The sequence below is a fragment of the Macroventuria anomochaeta genome (genome assembly GCF_010093625.1).
Source record: "Macroventuria anomochaeta strain CBS 525.71 unplaced genomic scaffold BU25scaffold_1, whole genome shotgun sequence".
Taxonomy (NCBI): Eukaryota; Fungi; Ascomycota; class Dothideomycetes; order Pleosporales; family Didymellaceae; genus Macroventuria; species Macroventuria anomochaeta.
This window is the reverse complement of record NW_022985362.1, coordinates 1,920,428-1,937,236: the sequence shown is the minus strand read 5'-3', so window position 1 is coordinate 1,937,236 and position 16,809 is coordinate 1,920,428. Positions and strand designations below refer to the sequence as shown.

The 16,809-nt window shown below is 51.4% G+C and overlaps 6 protein-coding genes across 6 annotated transcripts; 3 read left to right on the top strand and 3 right to left on the bottom strand.

Moving 5' to 3' along the window:
* The first annotated feature begins 235 nt into the window (after nt 1-235).
* BU25DRAFT_486881 (uncharacterized protein) lies at nt 236-1,178 on the top strand. Its single transcript, XM_033700191.1, has 2 exons — nt 236-499; nt 551-1,178. The coding sequence occupies exons 1-2, from the start codon at nt 293-295 to the stop codon at nt 1,067-1,069; spliced, it is 726 nt and encodes a 241-aa protein (XP_033568074.1). The 5' UTR covers nt 236-292; the 3' UTR covers nt 1,070-1,178.
* A 33-nt stretch (nt 1,179-1,211) lies between these two features.
* On the bottom strand, nt 1,212-2,121 carry BU25DRAFT_465098 (uncharacterized protein; the record flags this gene model as incomplete). Its single annotated transcript, XM_033700142.1, has 1 exon — nt 1,212-2,121. The coding sequence occupies exon 1, from the start codon at nt 2,040-2,042 to the stop codon at nt 1,212-1,214; it is 831 nt and encodes a 276-aa protein (XP_033568073.1). The 5' UTR covers nt 2,043-2,121.
* Nucleotides 2,122-3,629: 1,508 nt separating this feature from the next.
* On the top strand, nt 3,630-5,118 carry BU25DRAFT_405718 (uncharacterized protein). Its single transcript, XM_033699856.1, has 2 exons — nt 3,630-3,836; nt 4,038-5,118. Exons 1-2 carry the CDS (start codon nt 3,803-3,805, stop codon nt 4,799-4,801), a joined length of 798 nt encoding a protein of 265 aa, XP_033568072.1. The 5' UTR covers nt 3,630-3,802; the 3' UTR covers nt 4,802-5,118.
* A 668-nt stretch (nt 5,119-5,786) lies between these two features.
* Nucleotides 5,787-6,455, top strand: BU25DRAFT_319102 (HET-domain-containing protein; the record flags this gene model as incomplete). The annotated part of the gene is made up of 1 exon (XM_033699468.1): nt 5,787-6,455. A coding segment is annotated over one exon (669 nt), but the record flags the coding sequence as incomplete, so codon positions are not given.
* A 2,907-nt stretch (nt 6,456-9,362) lies between these two features.
* On the bottom strand, nt 9,363-10,963 carry BU25DRAFT_444503 (MFS general substrate transporter). Its single transcript, XM_033700046.1, has one exon. The coding sequence runs from the start codon at nt 10,889-10,891 to the stop codon at nt 9,413-9,415; it is 1,479 nt and encodes a 492-aa protein (XP_033568070.1). The 5' UTR covers nt 10,892-10,963; the 3' UTR covers nt 9,363-9,412.
* A 3,841-nt stretch (nt 10,964-14,804) lies between these two features.
* Nucleotides 14,805-16,295, bottom strand: BU25DRAFT_328317 (uncharacterized protein; the record flags this gene model as incomplete). Its single annotated transcript, XM_033699517.1, has 1 exon — nt 14,805-16,295. One exon carries the CDS (start codon nt 16,293-16,295, stop codon nt 14,805-14,807), a length of 1,491 nt encoding a protein of 496 aa, XP_033568069.1.
* Nucleotides 16,296-16,809: the final 514 nt, after the last annotated feature.

Genomic DNA, 16,809 nt, shown 5'->3' with positions numbered 1-16,809 from the left:
ATTCAGCCTTGTCGAAGCAGTATCACCAAAGACGTGCTCAGGAGTACGCGAAGTGGAAGTTTCAGCCTATATAGAGTCTGTTCCCTGCGAGATATGGGCGCGTTTCCCGCTTGCTTAGCCCTCAAATCGACAATCACCGAACAACAAAATGCGCAATGCCCTGTTGGTCTCGTTACTTCTCGAACTCTTTGTTACTTTAACGCATGCAGACTGCCGGCATCCAAATGGTAACATACAAACCGATGCGTATCATGCACCATGCAGCGATGTCCTCAACAATCCTCTCAATACAATGTGTTGCGCAATCGACCGCCCAAATCCTTCCGGGGGCTACTCTGCAGATGGACTTGCCGCAGACAAATGCTTGCCAAATGGACTTTGCCAGCAGAGCTGGACTCCTGATGAGAACATCACGATGAGAACCGAGTACTACCGGGAAGAGTGCACAGTCAAAGGATGGAAGAATGGCAGTTGTTTGAGTGTCTGCTTGTCCAACAGCGTACGTAAATTAGCCAGTATCGTCTTTCGCCAAATGGTTGACCTGTAGCAGGCCAGCAGTAATGTTTTGATGACGCCCTGCGACGACACCGCGAACTCCACAAGGTGGTGCTGTGGCACTAATAAAGATTGTTGTGCTGGCGATATCGGAGTTGAGATTCTTGCTCAGACATTCCTGGGAATGGTCGCAACTTCAACATCAGCCCTGAGTTCGTCAGCAACCGCGACTGCTTCCGGTTCCACTTCTGCGCCAACCCCTACCTCATCCAGCTCAACAGTCGCTAGGAACTCCGGTGCTTCATCGTCACTTTCAGGCGGCGCAACCGCTGGTATCATCATAGGGGCATTGGCAGGAATAATGCTCGTTGGAGCTGCATGGTTCTTCATTGCGCGCCGACGCCGGCCTGCTGGTCCACCACCTCCGGTGTACGCCGAAAAAGGTCAAAGAGCTGATGATCCCAAGACATACTACGCACATGAAGCCGATGGATCTGGGCCGCAGGTGTCTGAAATCTCGGCTGCCAACGTCAAGGATCATGATGGAAGAACCGGAGTGCATGAGATGCAGTGACGCACTGAAAAGTACACAGACCACGAACATACAAAGGGGCTACATCGAGACCAAAACACGATTTTGAATTCGTTAGGAGCATGAGTAGACACAATGCCATTATTCTGAGCTAGCGCCTACGCGAGTAGAGCACGCTTGAGGACTAGTAGTATCGTCCACCGCGCTGGCTACCCATCTCAGATATTGGCTGTTGATATGCAGCTATCTGGTACTGAGGTCGATTGGTGGGCAGCATCTGGATCTGGCTGCCTGCCTGTGAGGTTGTTCCAACAATAGAAGGTACCGAACGACTGGACCTCCTCCTAAGAAGTTGCAGATATAGAGCCCAGGCGCCTACCAGTAGGCTCGGAATGCCGACGCCCAAGCCGGTAGCCAGAGCAATGACATCGGACTTGCTGAGACCTTCGTCTTCTTTCTTGTCTGCTTCAGTTAACCCTTGGGTCGATATCGCTGTGGCCGAAGCTGACGCTCTTGCAGGCACTGTTTCCGTGCTTCTAGTTGATACACTCGCCGCTACTCCCTTACTCGCCTCGGCGCCGTCTATGGTAGTCGTCGCCGGCACGCTCGATGCAATCTCCACATTCGCAGTCTGACAGTACCCATCATACAAGCCCAACATGCTTGTCAAATCGCCCCCTACATCCCCGAAGCTTGTACATTTTGCGCTCACGCAGCTCGAGATGTAGCTTGAGGCACTTTTTGCTAGACCTGCGCTACAAAAGCAAGCATTGTTTGGTCCGCAGCCACAGCCCAGATCTGTCCCAAGGTCGTGATAGCCAGCGTTAACACCGCAGGCCCATATGCCGTTGAAGACGAGACAACCAGCGGCGCAAGGACGGGCAGTGGAGTAGGCTGGGAGTTTGTGGATGGAGATGGGTGCTAGAGGGCCGATTGTAGTTGTGGCTGAGACCAAGTGTAGAGTGATAACGAGTCCCAGCGAGAGCACAGAGAAGAGAGGCGTAGTTGACCGCATTGTTGAATGCCGCAGATCAGTTCGGTTGGAAAATGGAGCAAGCAGCTTTTTGGACGCGTTCGCTGAGCTGGAAGTCGGGAATTCGGAGAGTACCGCGTCTTGAAGCCGCCGTCCTAATTTATATTCTTCGCTACGATGTATCAAGATGTTGCACCAGCTTAGACCTTTCGCTTACACTAAGCAACCATTGGTCGAACTTGATCGCCGAGAGCTGCATAAACGCCCTCATGCGGCTGAGAACTCCAATAGTGATCTTGAATGTAGCGACTGTGAGACCCTGGCTCAAAGCGAAGAATACGAACTGCGGGTATGTCTGGAATACAGTCCTTCGGCACAATGAATACTTGTCGTGGTTGCTGACCAGGAGCCACATTCCTGAAGCGATTCGATGGGTTGAAAGGTCAAGACAGGACACGCAGACCTGGTTGGCAGACAGACTGACTCGACAGCAGAGAATTGTTTAGACTCCGTGCTGAGGCGCATCCATCAACTTCGCATGACGCCGTACCTAGGTAGTCATCACTATCCACCTGAACCCGATCGGTGTAGGCGAGAGTACATCGCAGTAGGAAACCTTACCAATTCCTTGTGGCAGTGAAAGAAACAAACAGCCATATCGACAATATATTTACTAAAGGCCACACTTGCACGCTTCCCTGTCACTGCCCAAGACCTTGCGAGAATCAAAACGCCTTAATTATATGTTTATTAGTTTTCAAGAATTTCATCAATCGATAGACGTACCGTGCGATCTCCAAGAGCAATAGTGGTAGTCCATTCCCCAAGAGCAATGATAGTAGCCTATCCCCACCAGAGCTATCGTGGTAGCCCACAAGGAAGCCCCGGTTCGACCCCAGACCGCACGAGTCTTTTTCACTGTTCTTTTGCACTCCCTCGTTGTCGGTGTTCCTTCACTCGCACATCCTGCGCCTACAGAGCGCACGGACACAACTTCCTACTGGAAAAGCGAAAGGCAACACTACCATGGGCCTCTCAGCCTACTCTTTGAAGACTGTAGATACTTCAGCGGGGCTTGTGAAGATCGTTACTTATTCTTGTGCTCTATGAACGATACCGCTTGCCTTATATTTCGAGCTGTCTTGTATTGGCGACGTTCGACTCTGGTAGTAATATTAGCTTTGTAACCAATCGTACTTGTTGCCATCTGAGAATGATGGCACACAAGTAGGATTATTGCATAGAGTATACACAATGGCACGAGCATGCCTTCAGGGTACGTGTTGCGAGCATCGGGGCAGCTATCCCAGCAATACTGCAGAATTTTAAATGTCGTGCTTCCTGTTGATCAACAAATAAACAGACAGAGAGTAAGATCTCAGGTTTATCAACATTACTTTATTCGTCGACGCGAGAACGCATCGTTCCCAAAGAAGATGCTTGAGCTCGGCGATCGTCGCGCGTTCCGCATGAGGCCATGTAACCGAACGGCTGGCACGGACCTCGATGACGCCTTTCCCCATACTTTCGAATGCAGCTCCGTGATTGGTTGCTTCGTCATGTTTCGCAGCTTTCCGGTCCACAGCTCACCACCACAGACGTCAGGTTCCTGGATTTGACGCTTCTTCTCACTTCCATCATACCTTCCACACCTACCAGCGCATGACCCCCAGCTTGTCGCAACGTAGCTCAAGCTCTTACCCATCAATTGACCATCGACCCCGCTCGTGTGAAGTCAACTCCGCCTTTGCGTACCATCACGTCATCTGTTGAAAAGAGCTTCTCGATCAACCTTCTACAGGATGACTGAGTCTGAAGTCCAACAGGGAGACAAAGGTGAGTATCAAGAAAGCTCCAGCACGGCGACGCTGCGTCTACCCTGCGCGCTTGAGACCGCTCGAGCTAGCACCGACGCGCAAACAAGAGCGTTGCTAGTGATCGCTCAGCGCGCAAGCGTGTGTAAGGCTCGCGTGTCCACCAAGCTTCAAAGAGACGTTTCTCCCAGTAAAAACGTGTGCTGACCTCATTTCGCTCTAGTTTCATGGTCGTGGGGCTCAGGACAGCCTGGCGGCAAGGTTGCTGAGGTCAAGGAACAAGGCGAGATCGCCATCGAGTCCAACCGTGGCAACACAATCAAGAAGAACGCCGAGCCTGAGAACCCCGCCGTCCACATCGAGCGATCCGGTAACAATGTCGTGAAGCGCGCCTCCGAGCTCCAGATCGACAAGAAGGCCGAAGGCGCCTCGAATGGCGACTCTAAGGAGCAGGAAAAAGGCTCCGAGTCTGACAAAAAGGATGAGAAGCAGGACGGCGATAAACCAACCGAGTCTGAGAGGAAAGACGAGGAGATGAAGGATGCTCCAGCCTCAGAGGAGAAGGAGACTGAAAAGGAGAAATCGGCTGGGAACGGCGACTCCAAGGGCGAGCAAGACAAAGCCGAGTCCAAGGAATACTCAAAAGAGGGGTCCAAGGACCATACTGACAGGTCTGACGACAAGTCAGATGAGGCACAGACTGGCGACAAGCGTAAGGCCGGCGAGACCAACGGCGCCGATGCTGAGAAGAAAGCACCTGCTTCAAAGAAGACCAAGACCGACGATGCTGAAGCCGAGGATGACAACAAAGCCGAGAGCGACGATAAGGCCGAGGCCGAAGACAAGACCGAAGGCAAGTCCAAGGGCAAGGCCGGTCGTCCCAAGGCCAGCGAGAAGAAGGAGAAGAAGGAGCCTGCAAAGAAGAAGCAGTCCAAGCCAGCGGCCACCGAGGACAGCCAGCCTAGGCGCAGTGCCCGTAACAAGTAAATGGCAGCCTCCGGCGTCGTGGCAGGTGGTCGCTACATCGAGACCATAGCTTGGCCGAGGAAGGGATAGTGTATCTGGTCGAACTTGATTTGGCTGTTAGGCGTACGGTAATGATTGATGGAAAGGCACCGGTTAAAGCCGTATGGACATTGGCGGGACTGGTAGTTTCGCCGGGTCGCTGGCGCCCTAAATGTTGTCATGTACTGTGATTCGAACCCCGTTGGCTATGCCTTATACTGCACTCTGAAGTCTGGCTTTGCGAAGCAGCAAGGACTGTTAGGAGTAAATATGTATAGGATGTATGTAGTTGGAGAAATGTAACAATGATTGTGCTTATCTACGACCTGTTCACACCATCAGCAAGTCTTCCAAAACGACTGGTCACAGTTGAATGTAAGGTGTCATTCCAATCAGTATGCATCTTATGCGTCAGTGAGACAAAAGCACTTGAGCCTCTCCGATCCGTCTTGAAACTTGAGTATGAAAGGAATCATCAGGGAACGAAGTAAGGTCCTTTGGTCGAATTGCCACTTACCTAAATTTTCATCGCTGCTGTTGTTGCGCCCTATTGCGTTATATGTGTCGCTCGTTTCGCAGTGCAAAGCGCTGTTGGAACAGGTCCAGCAGCTGGCCACGTTAGGCGGCAGGTGGTAAAGCAAGAAGAGATGAGGCCACCAGCGGTGGGAAGGATGGGGAAGCGAAGCTTGGCGTTCCGAGCTACTCCTTCCTCACCGCGTCCTCGACACTGACCGGCAACAGACCTGCGGAGGCCTAGAGGAAGCATTGATAGGCTTTCTGTTCACTTCCACTCGGTCCCGATCTTCCACCCGCGGCGGCATCTGTGAAATGCAGCACGCCCTGACCGCTGCGAAACAAGACCACACCTTCAAATACCGACAAGTCGACAAATCGACATGACAAGATCGCCCTGTCTGTCATCCCACGAGCTATTTTATGCGGCAGCGAGTCCGAAGCAGTCGAAACAATGCGACTGTTGAACACATGTACTCTAGGGCTGGAAAGCTTTGTTGGTGATTACCCACCCTACGCCGTTCTGTCGCATTGCTGGGGTGAGCAAGAAATCATGTTCTCAGATGTCTTAAACCTTGCGGAAGCGAAGAAGAAGCAGGGTTTCGACAAGGTCGAGAAGACGTGCGAACAAGCAGTCAGAGATGGTTTTGACTACGTTTGGATAGACACTTGCTGCATCGACAAAAGCAGCAGCGCAGAATTGTCCGAAGCAATCAATTCCATGTTCGCTTGGTACAAGGGGTCAAGCAAATGCTATGCTTATCTATCTGATGTCGACGGACTTGACGGCTTTGCACGCAGCAAGTGGTTTACTCGAGCCTGGACATTACAAGAGCTTCTGGCACCGAGTCATCTTCAGAATGGCGGAAAATCGGGCATGGACTTCTTCTCAAGCCATTGGGTCAAGCTGGGTAGTAAATCGGATCTCAGCAACATGATCAAGGATATCTGTGGCATTGAGAAGGAGTATCTCGAAGGCCAAAGCATTTACTCGGCAAGCATCAGCATGCGTATGTCCTGGGCAGCTGAGCGGAAAGCGACAAGATCAGAAGACATTGCTTACAGCTTGCTGGGTCTTTTCGACGTCAACATGCCATTACTATATGGTGAGGGTAAGCTAAAGGCTTTCCGGCGCTTACAAGAAGAGATCATGAAAATCTCAGAGGACGAGACTCTGTTTGCTTGGGAGAGTGCCAATTTTCAATTGAGCTCGGCTTCTGCGGACGTGCTAGCGAGCGACCCAAAGGACTTCAGCGAGGCTAGATATCTAGTTCCCTTCGCCTCCGATGAGCCTGTGGTCCCTTACTCCATGACGCACAGGGGACTTCGAATATGGCTTCAGCTTTTTCGAATCGAGGACCTGGAGGATGGGATCAAAGACAACCTGCGGAACAGCATCCGACCTCTACGATCTCCGGTCATGATTTGGTCGAGCAGTGACCTTGTGTGGGCTATCCTCAGGTGTCATATTGCGCACGACTTCCACCACTTTGTTGCGATACCCCTCCAACATCTCGCAGCTGATATCTACACTCGTGACTTGAGTACAAGTGTCGCATTAGTAACCACAAAGTTTGCGCCCGTTTTAAGTCAACATTACGCAATCAGTGGGTCCGCCGGTGAAAAAGAGATCTACATTCGCAATAGTCAGATCTCTTCCATCTCGAACAGTGTACAACGGAGATTCGGCTTTCTTTTTCGCAATCTTACCCCAGGTCTTGAGATCGCCTATAGATCGTGTCCAATCGATGCTTGGAACCGAAAGGATAGCATCTTGCAAGGCGGCAATAGCACTCAGAAGGATCGATTTTGGCATGCAAGCCTCGCTCTGTTACTACCAACGCCAGCACATGCGACTGTCAGGTACATCACATATTTGAGCTTGGGGTGCGAGAATGGTCCCGCGCTTCAGATGCCCAAAGCGTGGTGCTATCTCGACGATACGGTTGTACCTATGAATGATATGGACTTGCTGGCATTCCATAATATGGCAGGCTCGAAGAAACCGCGACGCGAGGTGACTCGATACCAAGGATCACATCAAACTACAGACTTTGGTCTTAAGGTGTCGATCGAAGAAAACAAGGTACTCGGGCAACGGATGTTCATTGTCGACATAAATTATATCAAGGGCGACAGCAAGCTCGGTGTTCCTGCAGTCCCAACGAACGTTGCGATCCCTCGACCGAATGGCTCTGCTGTGCCTCCAGTGGACCAGGATTTACCAAGCTTCACTCTTATTGATAAATCAGCCTAAATACCCACTGAAGCCGAATCCGCATAGTATAGCCCCAAAGAAAATAATAGAACGCGCATCGAAGTACCCTCAATTCCACGTACATACGGTGAATGGAGCCAGAACAAGCCTTTGAGGTTGCGAATTGGTCAGTTGCCTCGGCATGACAAGAAACAATCAAGCAAAGCTAACTGTTGTCACCCTTCGTACCGAGCAGATCTGTCGATCTCATGTATTTGCTCTTGTGGTGCGAAAGAAAATGTTTTCTCCGATGGTGCAGAGCCTGCAAGTTCCGGGGATCCATACGAGCCATATCGATGAGCCTACAACTCAGCCATTCCCTGTCGATATAGATCGTTATCGACTATCTTCTCGTTTGTACCCAAGTATGCAGCAGGGGTGACACTCTCGTGCCTTTGTTTCCTTCGCTTGAGCACGCATACTGTGGCAACGAGGAAGACGACCAACACGACAGCCCCGATCCCGGCCCCGGTCCCCGCTTTGCGCTTGTCGAAAGCCCACTTTAGGTCGAAGTTGGTGAGGGGTGTTGCAGTACTTCCTGCTGTGCTGACGGTAGGTACCACGGTCAAGATAATTGTAGATACCACCCCACTGGCATTGGTCGTGACGACCGATATTGCGATTGTTGCTGGGGTGACAAGGTTGGGTTGCGATGAAGTCCGAGGTGTGGCAGTCGAAGAGGCTCGGGCACTGGGTGTACTTGTACAGAGCTGACCTTTCTTTGGGAACCAACCCTACAGTCCCAGAGTTTTACAATCGCTCGAAAGATTAGCTAGGAAGTCGGGGCTTAGCATTGCTGCATCGACTGTATACGTTTGCGTCTTTGCATTACTCTCCGAAAATGTGGCATTCACAAGCCAGCAGCTGTGGGCGGTCTTTCCATAAGGCGTGAGGTCGAAGCTATAGCACAGCGATACCTTCATGACGCAGCAATCGAGTCAGTTAGACCATGTGAGCTCATTGGTCGGATCGAGGAAATCGACCACCTTCTGGATGTCCTTCGCACAAAGGGTCTTTGAATTGGACGGTCAGGCCGTTCTGGTTGTAAACTGAAGTGTCGCCGCGACAACCGTCCTGCGCCATGACCGATGCTGATAGGAGCAGCTATGACAGGTACGCGTATCGAAACAAAGTACTGGAATACACGTTGGTAAAATGCGAAGTTGGAAGCAGATCATATTGCCGTCGATGGTCGAATAGGCCAGCGCAGCCGGGTCGTGCACGGCTGGACCGCTGTGAAAGGCTGCATGCGGACTGACTGGAGCATGTTTGTACGCCCTCACCTCCGCCCCAGAAACGCTCTGATAGGGGTATGAGCAGTCTTTGGGTGTCATGGTCTGCAGCCACAATGATGGGCGACGATCTGGGCTATCAGTCCGCCCAACTGCAGCCTTATGAGCTACGCATTGAGTTCGGCGCACGGTGCACAGTATTCAGCCTCACGCGACTCGCAGCATTACTCTTCGCAAAAGACTCAAGAATACGTGAACCAACACTTTAGCCGAACATCGTCAGTTTTGGGAGCGCGTCTCCAGAGCTTTCCAATGTCAAATGCGTGGTAGAGCTGAACTATCAGTATCACAACATCACTTTCACTGCGCCAAGTTCGGCTGTCTGCGCCAACCCCATGGTCGTCCGCAGCAGCACAGACTACTTTCATCGATTGCGTGAAGTCCAATCCAACATGCCACTGGAAGCTTGCTTAAGGAGAGCCTGCTCAAACAAACATCTGCGACAACGATATTGCAATGCTAGATCGGTGAAGAACAATGTCGTTGCATCATGTGTGTACTAATTACGCAAGGACAAACAGCGAAAGACTTTCACACTTTGACCTTCAGGGTCCACTGTCTCCCTAAGCATGCCCATCGACTGAACACGAAAGAAACCAGACTCAGCGCAAGAATGGCGCAGAAGAACCCTACCATTGGCTGTGGGCCAACCTTCTGAACCAGTTCACCACTGATAGGAATACAGATCAGTGTGGCCAAACTTGCGACGAAGTACATGGACCCATAGTACCTGCCAAACTCCTCAGCTCTGCAGAGCTGCCCAACACAAGCCGGTGTCAGCGCCATCCAGCTGCCTGTCCCAAATCCAAAGAGCGCAGAGAAGGCGTAGAGAGCAGGAAGAGAAGTTGAACCGAATGGAAGCCAGAGAACGAGCATGAAGACCAGGGTGAAGACTATCATGACGGCGAGGGTGTTGAAGCGACCGATCTTGTCTGCGGCATAACCTGGAAGAATGCGACCAAGACAAGAAACACCGTTGAGGATGGCAATGAGGAAGAAGCCAGTATCAGCGGAGAAGCTCGTAGTCAAGGTTGCGTAGGTAGGTAAGATACCCAGAGCACCGAACAACACAACTTCGAAGCCGAAAACACTGACAGTGAACAGGCCCAGGCGTAGATCAGAATATATCGACAGCGAGACAATGGCCTTCTTTTTCGCCTCTGCTGAAGGAGGTAGGCGTGCCTTGATGAGGATGTTGCCGATGATGAAGCAGAACAAGAACACGAAGCCGAGGATGCGCATCGACCAAGCGTAGCCGTACTTTGGAAGTGTCGTCCTCAACACTAGAGGGATCACCAGACCACCGCAGCTCGATCCCATCATGGCAATTCCCTGTGTCAGACCTCGCCTCTCCTTAAACCAATGTGCAACCGCTGCCAAACTGGTGGTGGTCAAGAGGGCACCTGAAAGGCCTCCAAGCACTCCGCAGCACAGCATCATCTGCCAGAACGTCTTGCACTCGGCCAGCAGAAAGATCATGATCAACTCGGCAACGCTACCGCACAGTGCGATCCATCGAGGTCCGTAACGGTCGAAGAGCGGACCAACGAAGAGGCCCAAGGCGAGCGATAGGTACACGAAGACTGATGGTATCCATCCAATTGTACTGGCTGACAAGTCTGCAAGCTGATGCTGGCCCCAATAGTCTTGCAGTGTGCCAATGGAGACCATGAAGCCGAATGATGGAAAGAGCAGAAGCCATGCAGCTACTACAACAAGCCATGCACGCATGCCACCTTCCGGGAAGTTGTCTCGTGCGATTTGACTCGCAGTTTCCTCATCAACCCTTTCGCCGTCTTCCCTTCGTTCTGATCGCGTATGCTGTTGAGGCGTGAGCTCGTCGCCATCACCAGCCTGTGCGTACTTTTCTGCATTGCTCTCTCTTCTTGATCTGCTGGTCATCCGGGATACTGTCCGCACCAAACCATCCCATACTTCTTCCAGCTCTTCATACGTTCGTCCCTCGGTTGATGAACGAACATGCACAGCTGGATTCGCAGCTGAATCCATATCGTCTTGTCCTTCAGCTCTTGGTACCTCTGGGGTTCGTGATGTAGATGTGCACCACTCGCGCTTTTCGATGTCAGAAGCGAGTATCTCAAGACTGTCAGCTTTACGTCCGCTTTACAATATAAAGGTTTCTGGCTTTTTTATCCGAAAGCGTCGTTTCGATAATTCCGTCTTGGCGTGACCGCCCTATGACAATAGCGCACCGTATCATGCATTGCGTTTTTCACGCGTCTTCTCGCGCCCTATAAGGCGTGGTAGTTGTCAATCGACCGGTCTCGGTTCCGATTCATCGATGGTTCGGCTGCCCCACTCAAACCAAAGTCAAAGAACTCCGAACTCCAACAACCACAGATTTTACAACGTTTTAGTCCGAGACCGTAGATCGTCAGCGTCGTGGGGACGAATGCCATACTTGAATGCCATTAACGCTGCCGTCACCGTGGCGCGCTTCTATCGGAAAGAGTTGCTCTCTTCAGAGGGTTCAAACGATTGGAATGCGGCAGAAGGCGGAACGTTTACGCCAGAAGGAGTTGAAAGAAGGGACATCCGGTTTGTGTTGCCCTGGTCGCCAACGTCAAGTATTACTCACTCGCACGCTGCGTGTTGCAGGAGCAAGGTGTTCTCCAAAGGACTTGAGGCCCTATCTCTCTATCGCCATCGTATGGCCTGTTCTTCTCGATCTGTCAAACTACAAGCAGTGCCTGCGCCCTTCATCGATATATCGAGTTCTGCGCCGTCATTTGTAGTTCTAGAGTAAGTTTAGTCTCTTGTTCGTGCGGCTGGCAGCTTAGGGCAGCAACAGCAGCAGAGTAAAAAGTTTCTGCAAAGCCTTAGATCTTAGGGCTGGGAAGGTAAGAACGAACATCTGTTGGTCTATTCAAGCATTGTGCAAAAGAAAGAGCAGCTATTTAGGTCGATGCCAGATATTGTGGCGTGTGTTCGTGCGTGGGGCTGCGCCGCCGTGTGAAGTGAAGGTGTAGTGCACAACAAAAGTGCAAAAACAACCCAAATAAAACGCGCGCAGCCCAGGAGCTGAACCTGGGCCTAATGGATCACCACTATTTAACGGTGAGCGGGTTGCTGCCATGTAACAAGGAGTGGTTTACCATCATGTAACAGGGAGTATTCTACCATCATGTAACAGGGAGTGGTTTACTACCATGGAATGGGGATCGCACAGTACGTCTACTGGTTGACAATAGTTTCGAGAATTCAATGATACATATACAGGTTGCACTCGCTAAGAGCACAGATTCGCAGTGTGCGTCTCGAAGCGAGCGGCCTGGTACGCGCTGGCGGTGCCGCCATTCTTGCTGCTTGCTTCTTTGGCGTGAAATAGCACAGTGCGTTCTGCAACGGGTATTTCACACCTTCACTGTCGAGAGCGGTCTGCAAAAGATGGGGGAACGCGACCTGCGACGACCTCCGGCGCGCTCTGCCTGCCATCTCACTACGATGATATCAGACTCAATCGCGACAAGAATATTGTCCATATTTCTCCCTGTCCAATAAAACATTCCCCGGAACAATTCAGCTTTTCGATCATTTTGAGGAAATGTGATGTGGTTCAAGAGCACAGATCGACCGAAACAAGTTGTTCAAATCCTCAGGAGCTGTCAGATCATCCACAGCTTCTGATGAGGTTTCGGGCCAGGTTCCATCGAATGACTAATACATGATTTTGAGTGCTTGCCGCAGACTCAGAGGAACAAGCATATGTGTGTTGGGGCTGGACTTACTTTTTGACCGTTCTGGAGCAGAACGAAGATGTACCTCTTATTGAACGCGTTTCATAGCAATGTAGAGGTTTGCGCAGGAAAGAAACACTACAGAGATGGGCCGCAAGAATTCCATAGGATAAATGGCAAGCCAGAAGCATGGTAAAGTGCGATCGAACCTGAAGATCAACATCAGTCAGGAATAGCAGAGTAAGATTTCGTGAACTCAAATGTTTAACACGGGATTTCGTGAACTCGAATTTTTAACACGGCAGTATTGCATACGCGTGTTGCGCAAAAAGATTGGAACATAAGATAAGTTGTCGTAAGCTTTGGGGTCAACAGCAGATCACAGGCGTGTGCCGTCAGTAGCTTTCGAAAGATCGGATAACAACAGACATAGGTTGGAGTATCGAGGGTTTTCGTTATGTTAAGAAGGCGTAGTGTATGGAAAGAACCCTACCCGGGACGCCGACGGGAAAGATTGTTGCACTTGGGCTTTTGCCGAGCCAACAAACGACTGCGCATTGCAATGCTGTTTTCGAGATCGGGCATGTATTCGCAATTTGTCCAGAAACCATGCTGGAAGGGAGTAACTAAGAGTGGTCGAACATGTCTCGAGACTACAGGTGTCTGAAGTGGAAGACAGGTTGCAGGCAGAGGATGAGCATTCGCGCTTCATTCTCGCAGGTTTGGAATGTGCAAGAACTCAAAGAAAGTTTGAGCAGAAGAAAAGTCACATGAAGCAAGTGTCGAGGCTTTATTAGCGCCTCTGGAGTACCCTTGCATCCTGTGGCGTATACCACGTAAGTGAGTTTTGGAATCGTCATGGGCAGAGGCTGATGAGATTTTCAGGAAAGACAAGACGCAGTACGTCAATTGTTCGAGTCACAGTTTTGATCTTGAATTAAAGGAAAGTAGGAAACGAACGAGCCATAATGGCGTCCAATCTGTATTTCGAGTTTGATAGAGAAGGTGGTGGTGATCAGGTTATGCTTGTAGAGTACAGGCTTTATAGGTAGGTGAAAAGGTTGGCTTTCCGGGCAGTACATCATCCGAGACACTGGCGCTTTCGATTGCCAGAAACGATCATAACCATTCCGGTTCTTTATTTCGGGCACAACAGAAACTCCATCGCACAGCTCTTCGTACTCTTTTATTATCGCGCCAAATGCGTGGCTGTGGCAGCAGGGAGGCAGGAGAGGGCATATCTGCCATCCAGTCGAACACTTCGGATATAGGCTGGGTGGAACCCAGGCTGAACAGTCGGATTCGCATTTAGCTACCGTTTTTCGGTCAAGACGAGAAGAGACAGAGCATGAAGCTCATTGTCGGTGAATTCGAGATTGTATAGAAGAATAGCGGCAGATCAAACATCAAGGTCTTCCCAAGATCTTTTGGTCTCTGCAAGATGCCGGTGAGGAGAAAAGTTGGAAGTACCGGAAGCTAGAATTTATACACGGAAAGACATATGTGCACGTGTATGATGCGTAATGGTTCGAGAAAGACATCGTAAGGCTCCACTCACTTTTGCTGCACGAAAAGTCCATGCCCGTCCAATCTTTTGGATTAGGAGAGCAGCAAAAGACATCAGGTGGCGTGGAGATCATTTTGGCATCACACTGCACAGGAATAAGGGTAGGTATCAAACCGAAGGCTTGCAAGAGGCATCGAACTCTCATTTGTGGCATTTCGAGCATGCGGTAGTTGTCGCTCTGTTTCGAGAAGCCATGTCGACACAGATGGTGGCTTTTAGAGAAAAGCAGACGCGCGACATGAGCTGGCGACTAAGATTTTCTTTTTGAGTGGAAGGGGGGGGGGTGCAGGGAGGGCAGTAACATGGGTGATCTGCGCGATGGTTTTGGCCAATTTCGAAGTGCAAGTTGATGGAGAAGGTAAATGTAAATAGAGCGAGATTATATACACTGCTTGAGAAACTGTTCACTTGATACGTATGGCGTTAAGGCAGGGGCGGGTCAATAGACGGCAATAAGAAACAAGTAGGTCAAGACATTCCCATGAAAGAAAGATTTATCACATTTGCAGCAAAGAAGTATGTTTTGTTTATGATCATGTCGTTATTATCATTATCAGTAGCCATTACTTTCCTCTTAGTATGACGTTACATGCACATGAACCGTAGTCCAGTAATAGTATATACAAATACAAAATTGTCGAGTGATGAGACCCAACATTTAACCAGCCTGGTAGAGACCAAGAGCAACAACGTGGGGGTTGATCATGGAAAGGTTGAAAGGGGTCAGGTAGAGGTCGCTATCAGTGATAGCCAGGAACATAGTGTCATTGGCAGCTGGGTCACCCTGGTAAACCTCGCTGGCAGGCTGGTAAGTGTAACCAGAGTTGTTACCAGTGACAGTCAGAGGAGTGTAGGTAAGGTTCAACTGGCTGACCCAGGCGGCGAACAGAGGAGCGCCGGCAGAGGTGGCAGTAATGTAGGAGTTGTTAGGGCCGACAGCCTGGCCGGGAGCCTCCCAGGTCAGATTGACGAGCTTGCCAGGGAAGGAGAGGGGCTCCGAGCGGTTGCGGGTGATGCCAGGCGCACAGCTGTAGCCGGGGTTCTCCTGGGGGTTGACGCCGACGCAGGACTCGTCAGCAGGGATGGTAGAGTCGGAGGGGTCGGCGATGCGGTTGCCGGCCACCTCGTTGGGCTTGGTGTCGTTGGGAGAGAAGCGGTTGGGGTTGGCCTGGTTCACGATGTGAAGGGTGGGGAAGTTCTGCCATGCGAGGCGGGTGGTGTTCTCCGGGCAGGAGCTGATGTAGGGAGCGAGGTAAGTCCAGGCCCAAGACTGGGGAATACCAGTCTCGAACCAGACGGGCATGGGGTGAAGACCAAGCATCTGGCGGAAAGACATCTGCTGACGAGCCTCGGTGGCAATCGACTGAGCAAGGAGCTGGCCGACCTCGCGAGAGTCGAGATGGTTGATGAAGCCCCAAACACCAGACTCACCCCAGCGGGTGAGCTTCTGGTTGAAGTCGATGAACTCGCGAACGGTGCGGAAGGGGTAGTCGTATGTGCACTGGGGAGCAGCAGTCTCGCCAAGCATATTGGAAAGGAGAGTAGCGTGGCCAGTCTCCTGGATTGCCATGAAGGCAATGTAGGCACGGTCCTCAGCAGTGAGACCAGCCTCAAGGAAGTCCTCCTCAGAGAAGACGGCAAGACCGTTGTTGAACAAGTCAAGCTCAATCCACTCCTGGTAAAGACCAAGCTGAATCGACTCGTAGTCGAAGTCAGAGTTCACCATGTAGCGAGGCTCAGTGCCGTTGGTGCCGAGACCACCAGCCGGGGTATAGGGAATTGGCATGGGGTTCTGGGGAGAGCCATTGGTGTTGTAGTAGGTGGCGGTGGGGTTAGGAGGGAGAGGGGCAATGGCAGTGCCGAGAGTGGCGGGTGCCTTAGCAGCCCCAGTGGTGGTAGGAGTGCCAGAGTAGGGACCGTGACTGGTAGCACCAGTGGGGTCGGCGCTGATGCGAGGGTAGGCAGAGCCAGGCTGAGTAGGCTGAGCAGCTACCTGGGAGTCAGGGCCGAAGCTGGCAGCAGGTGTGCCAGTGGGGTACTCGACCGAGAACGAGGCATCGGCGTTGGTGTAGCCAGACACCTGGGGCTTAGGTGCGGCAGCGGCGAGCGCTGAGAGCAGCGAGGTGCTGAAGATTGCCTTGGAGAGCATCTTGACTTCGAGATTGACTGTTGGTGAAGATGCAGAACAGTAGGGGGGCGCCTTGATTGCATTATATAGACACTGCTTACTGACCGCATCACTGCGCTACTGCTCTCACTGACAATTCAAATGATAACAGGCAAATTTCTTGAAAGCGCTTAGTACCATGACTTCATGACCATCTCAATGAGGAATTGGATCTTGCAGGCATCGAGGAGCTGGACAATGACATGGGGATATCGGAAGTTTTTCGATCAGAGAGGTAGCACGAGCCAATCACGGACGGGACGGCAAGCTCGTCAAGCTGCAGAGAGCTCCGGGCGTTCTGCGCGAACGCGTGGTTACTAGGATGGTCGCCCCCTGCCGAGTTGATGTTTGTTTGTGACGTCGTCTGTTTGACATGGTGGAGTTGTCGAAACTTTTGAGTCGCTAGCGCTCCCCGTTCCTACCGATCAACGGCGGACCGCCCAAAGCAGTTTACTCGTCGCAAAGTCGGCGAATAACAGTCCACTCCTCAGCAAGG

Excerpts from the sequence above, each read along its gene's own strand:
- BU25DRAFT_486881 (XM_033700191.1), top strand. The coding sequence starts at position 293 with ATGTGTTGCGCAATCGACCGCCCAAATCCTTCCGGGGGCTACTCTGCA. Across the intron at positions 500-550 it reads GTGTCTGCTTGTCCAACAGC|GCCAGCAGTAATGTTTTGAT; the intron begins GTACGTAAATTA and ends GACCTGTAGCAG.
- BU25DRAFT_405718 (XM_033699856.1), top strand. The coding sequence starts at position 3,803 with ATGACTGAGTCTGAAGTCCAACAGGGAGACAAAG. Across the intron at positions 3,837-4,037 it reads AGTCCAACAGGGAGACAAAG|TTTCATGGTCGTGGGGCTCA; the intron begins GTGAGTATCAAG and ends ATTTCGCTCTAG.
- BU25DRAFT_444503 (XM_033700046.1), bottom strand. The coding sequence starts at position 10,891 with ATGGATTCAGCTGCGAATCCAGCTGTGCATGTTCGTTCATCAACCGAG.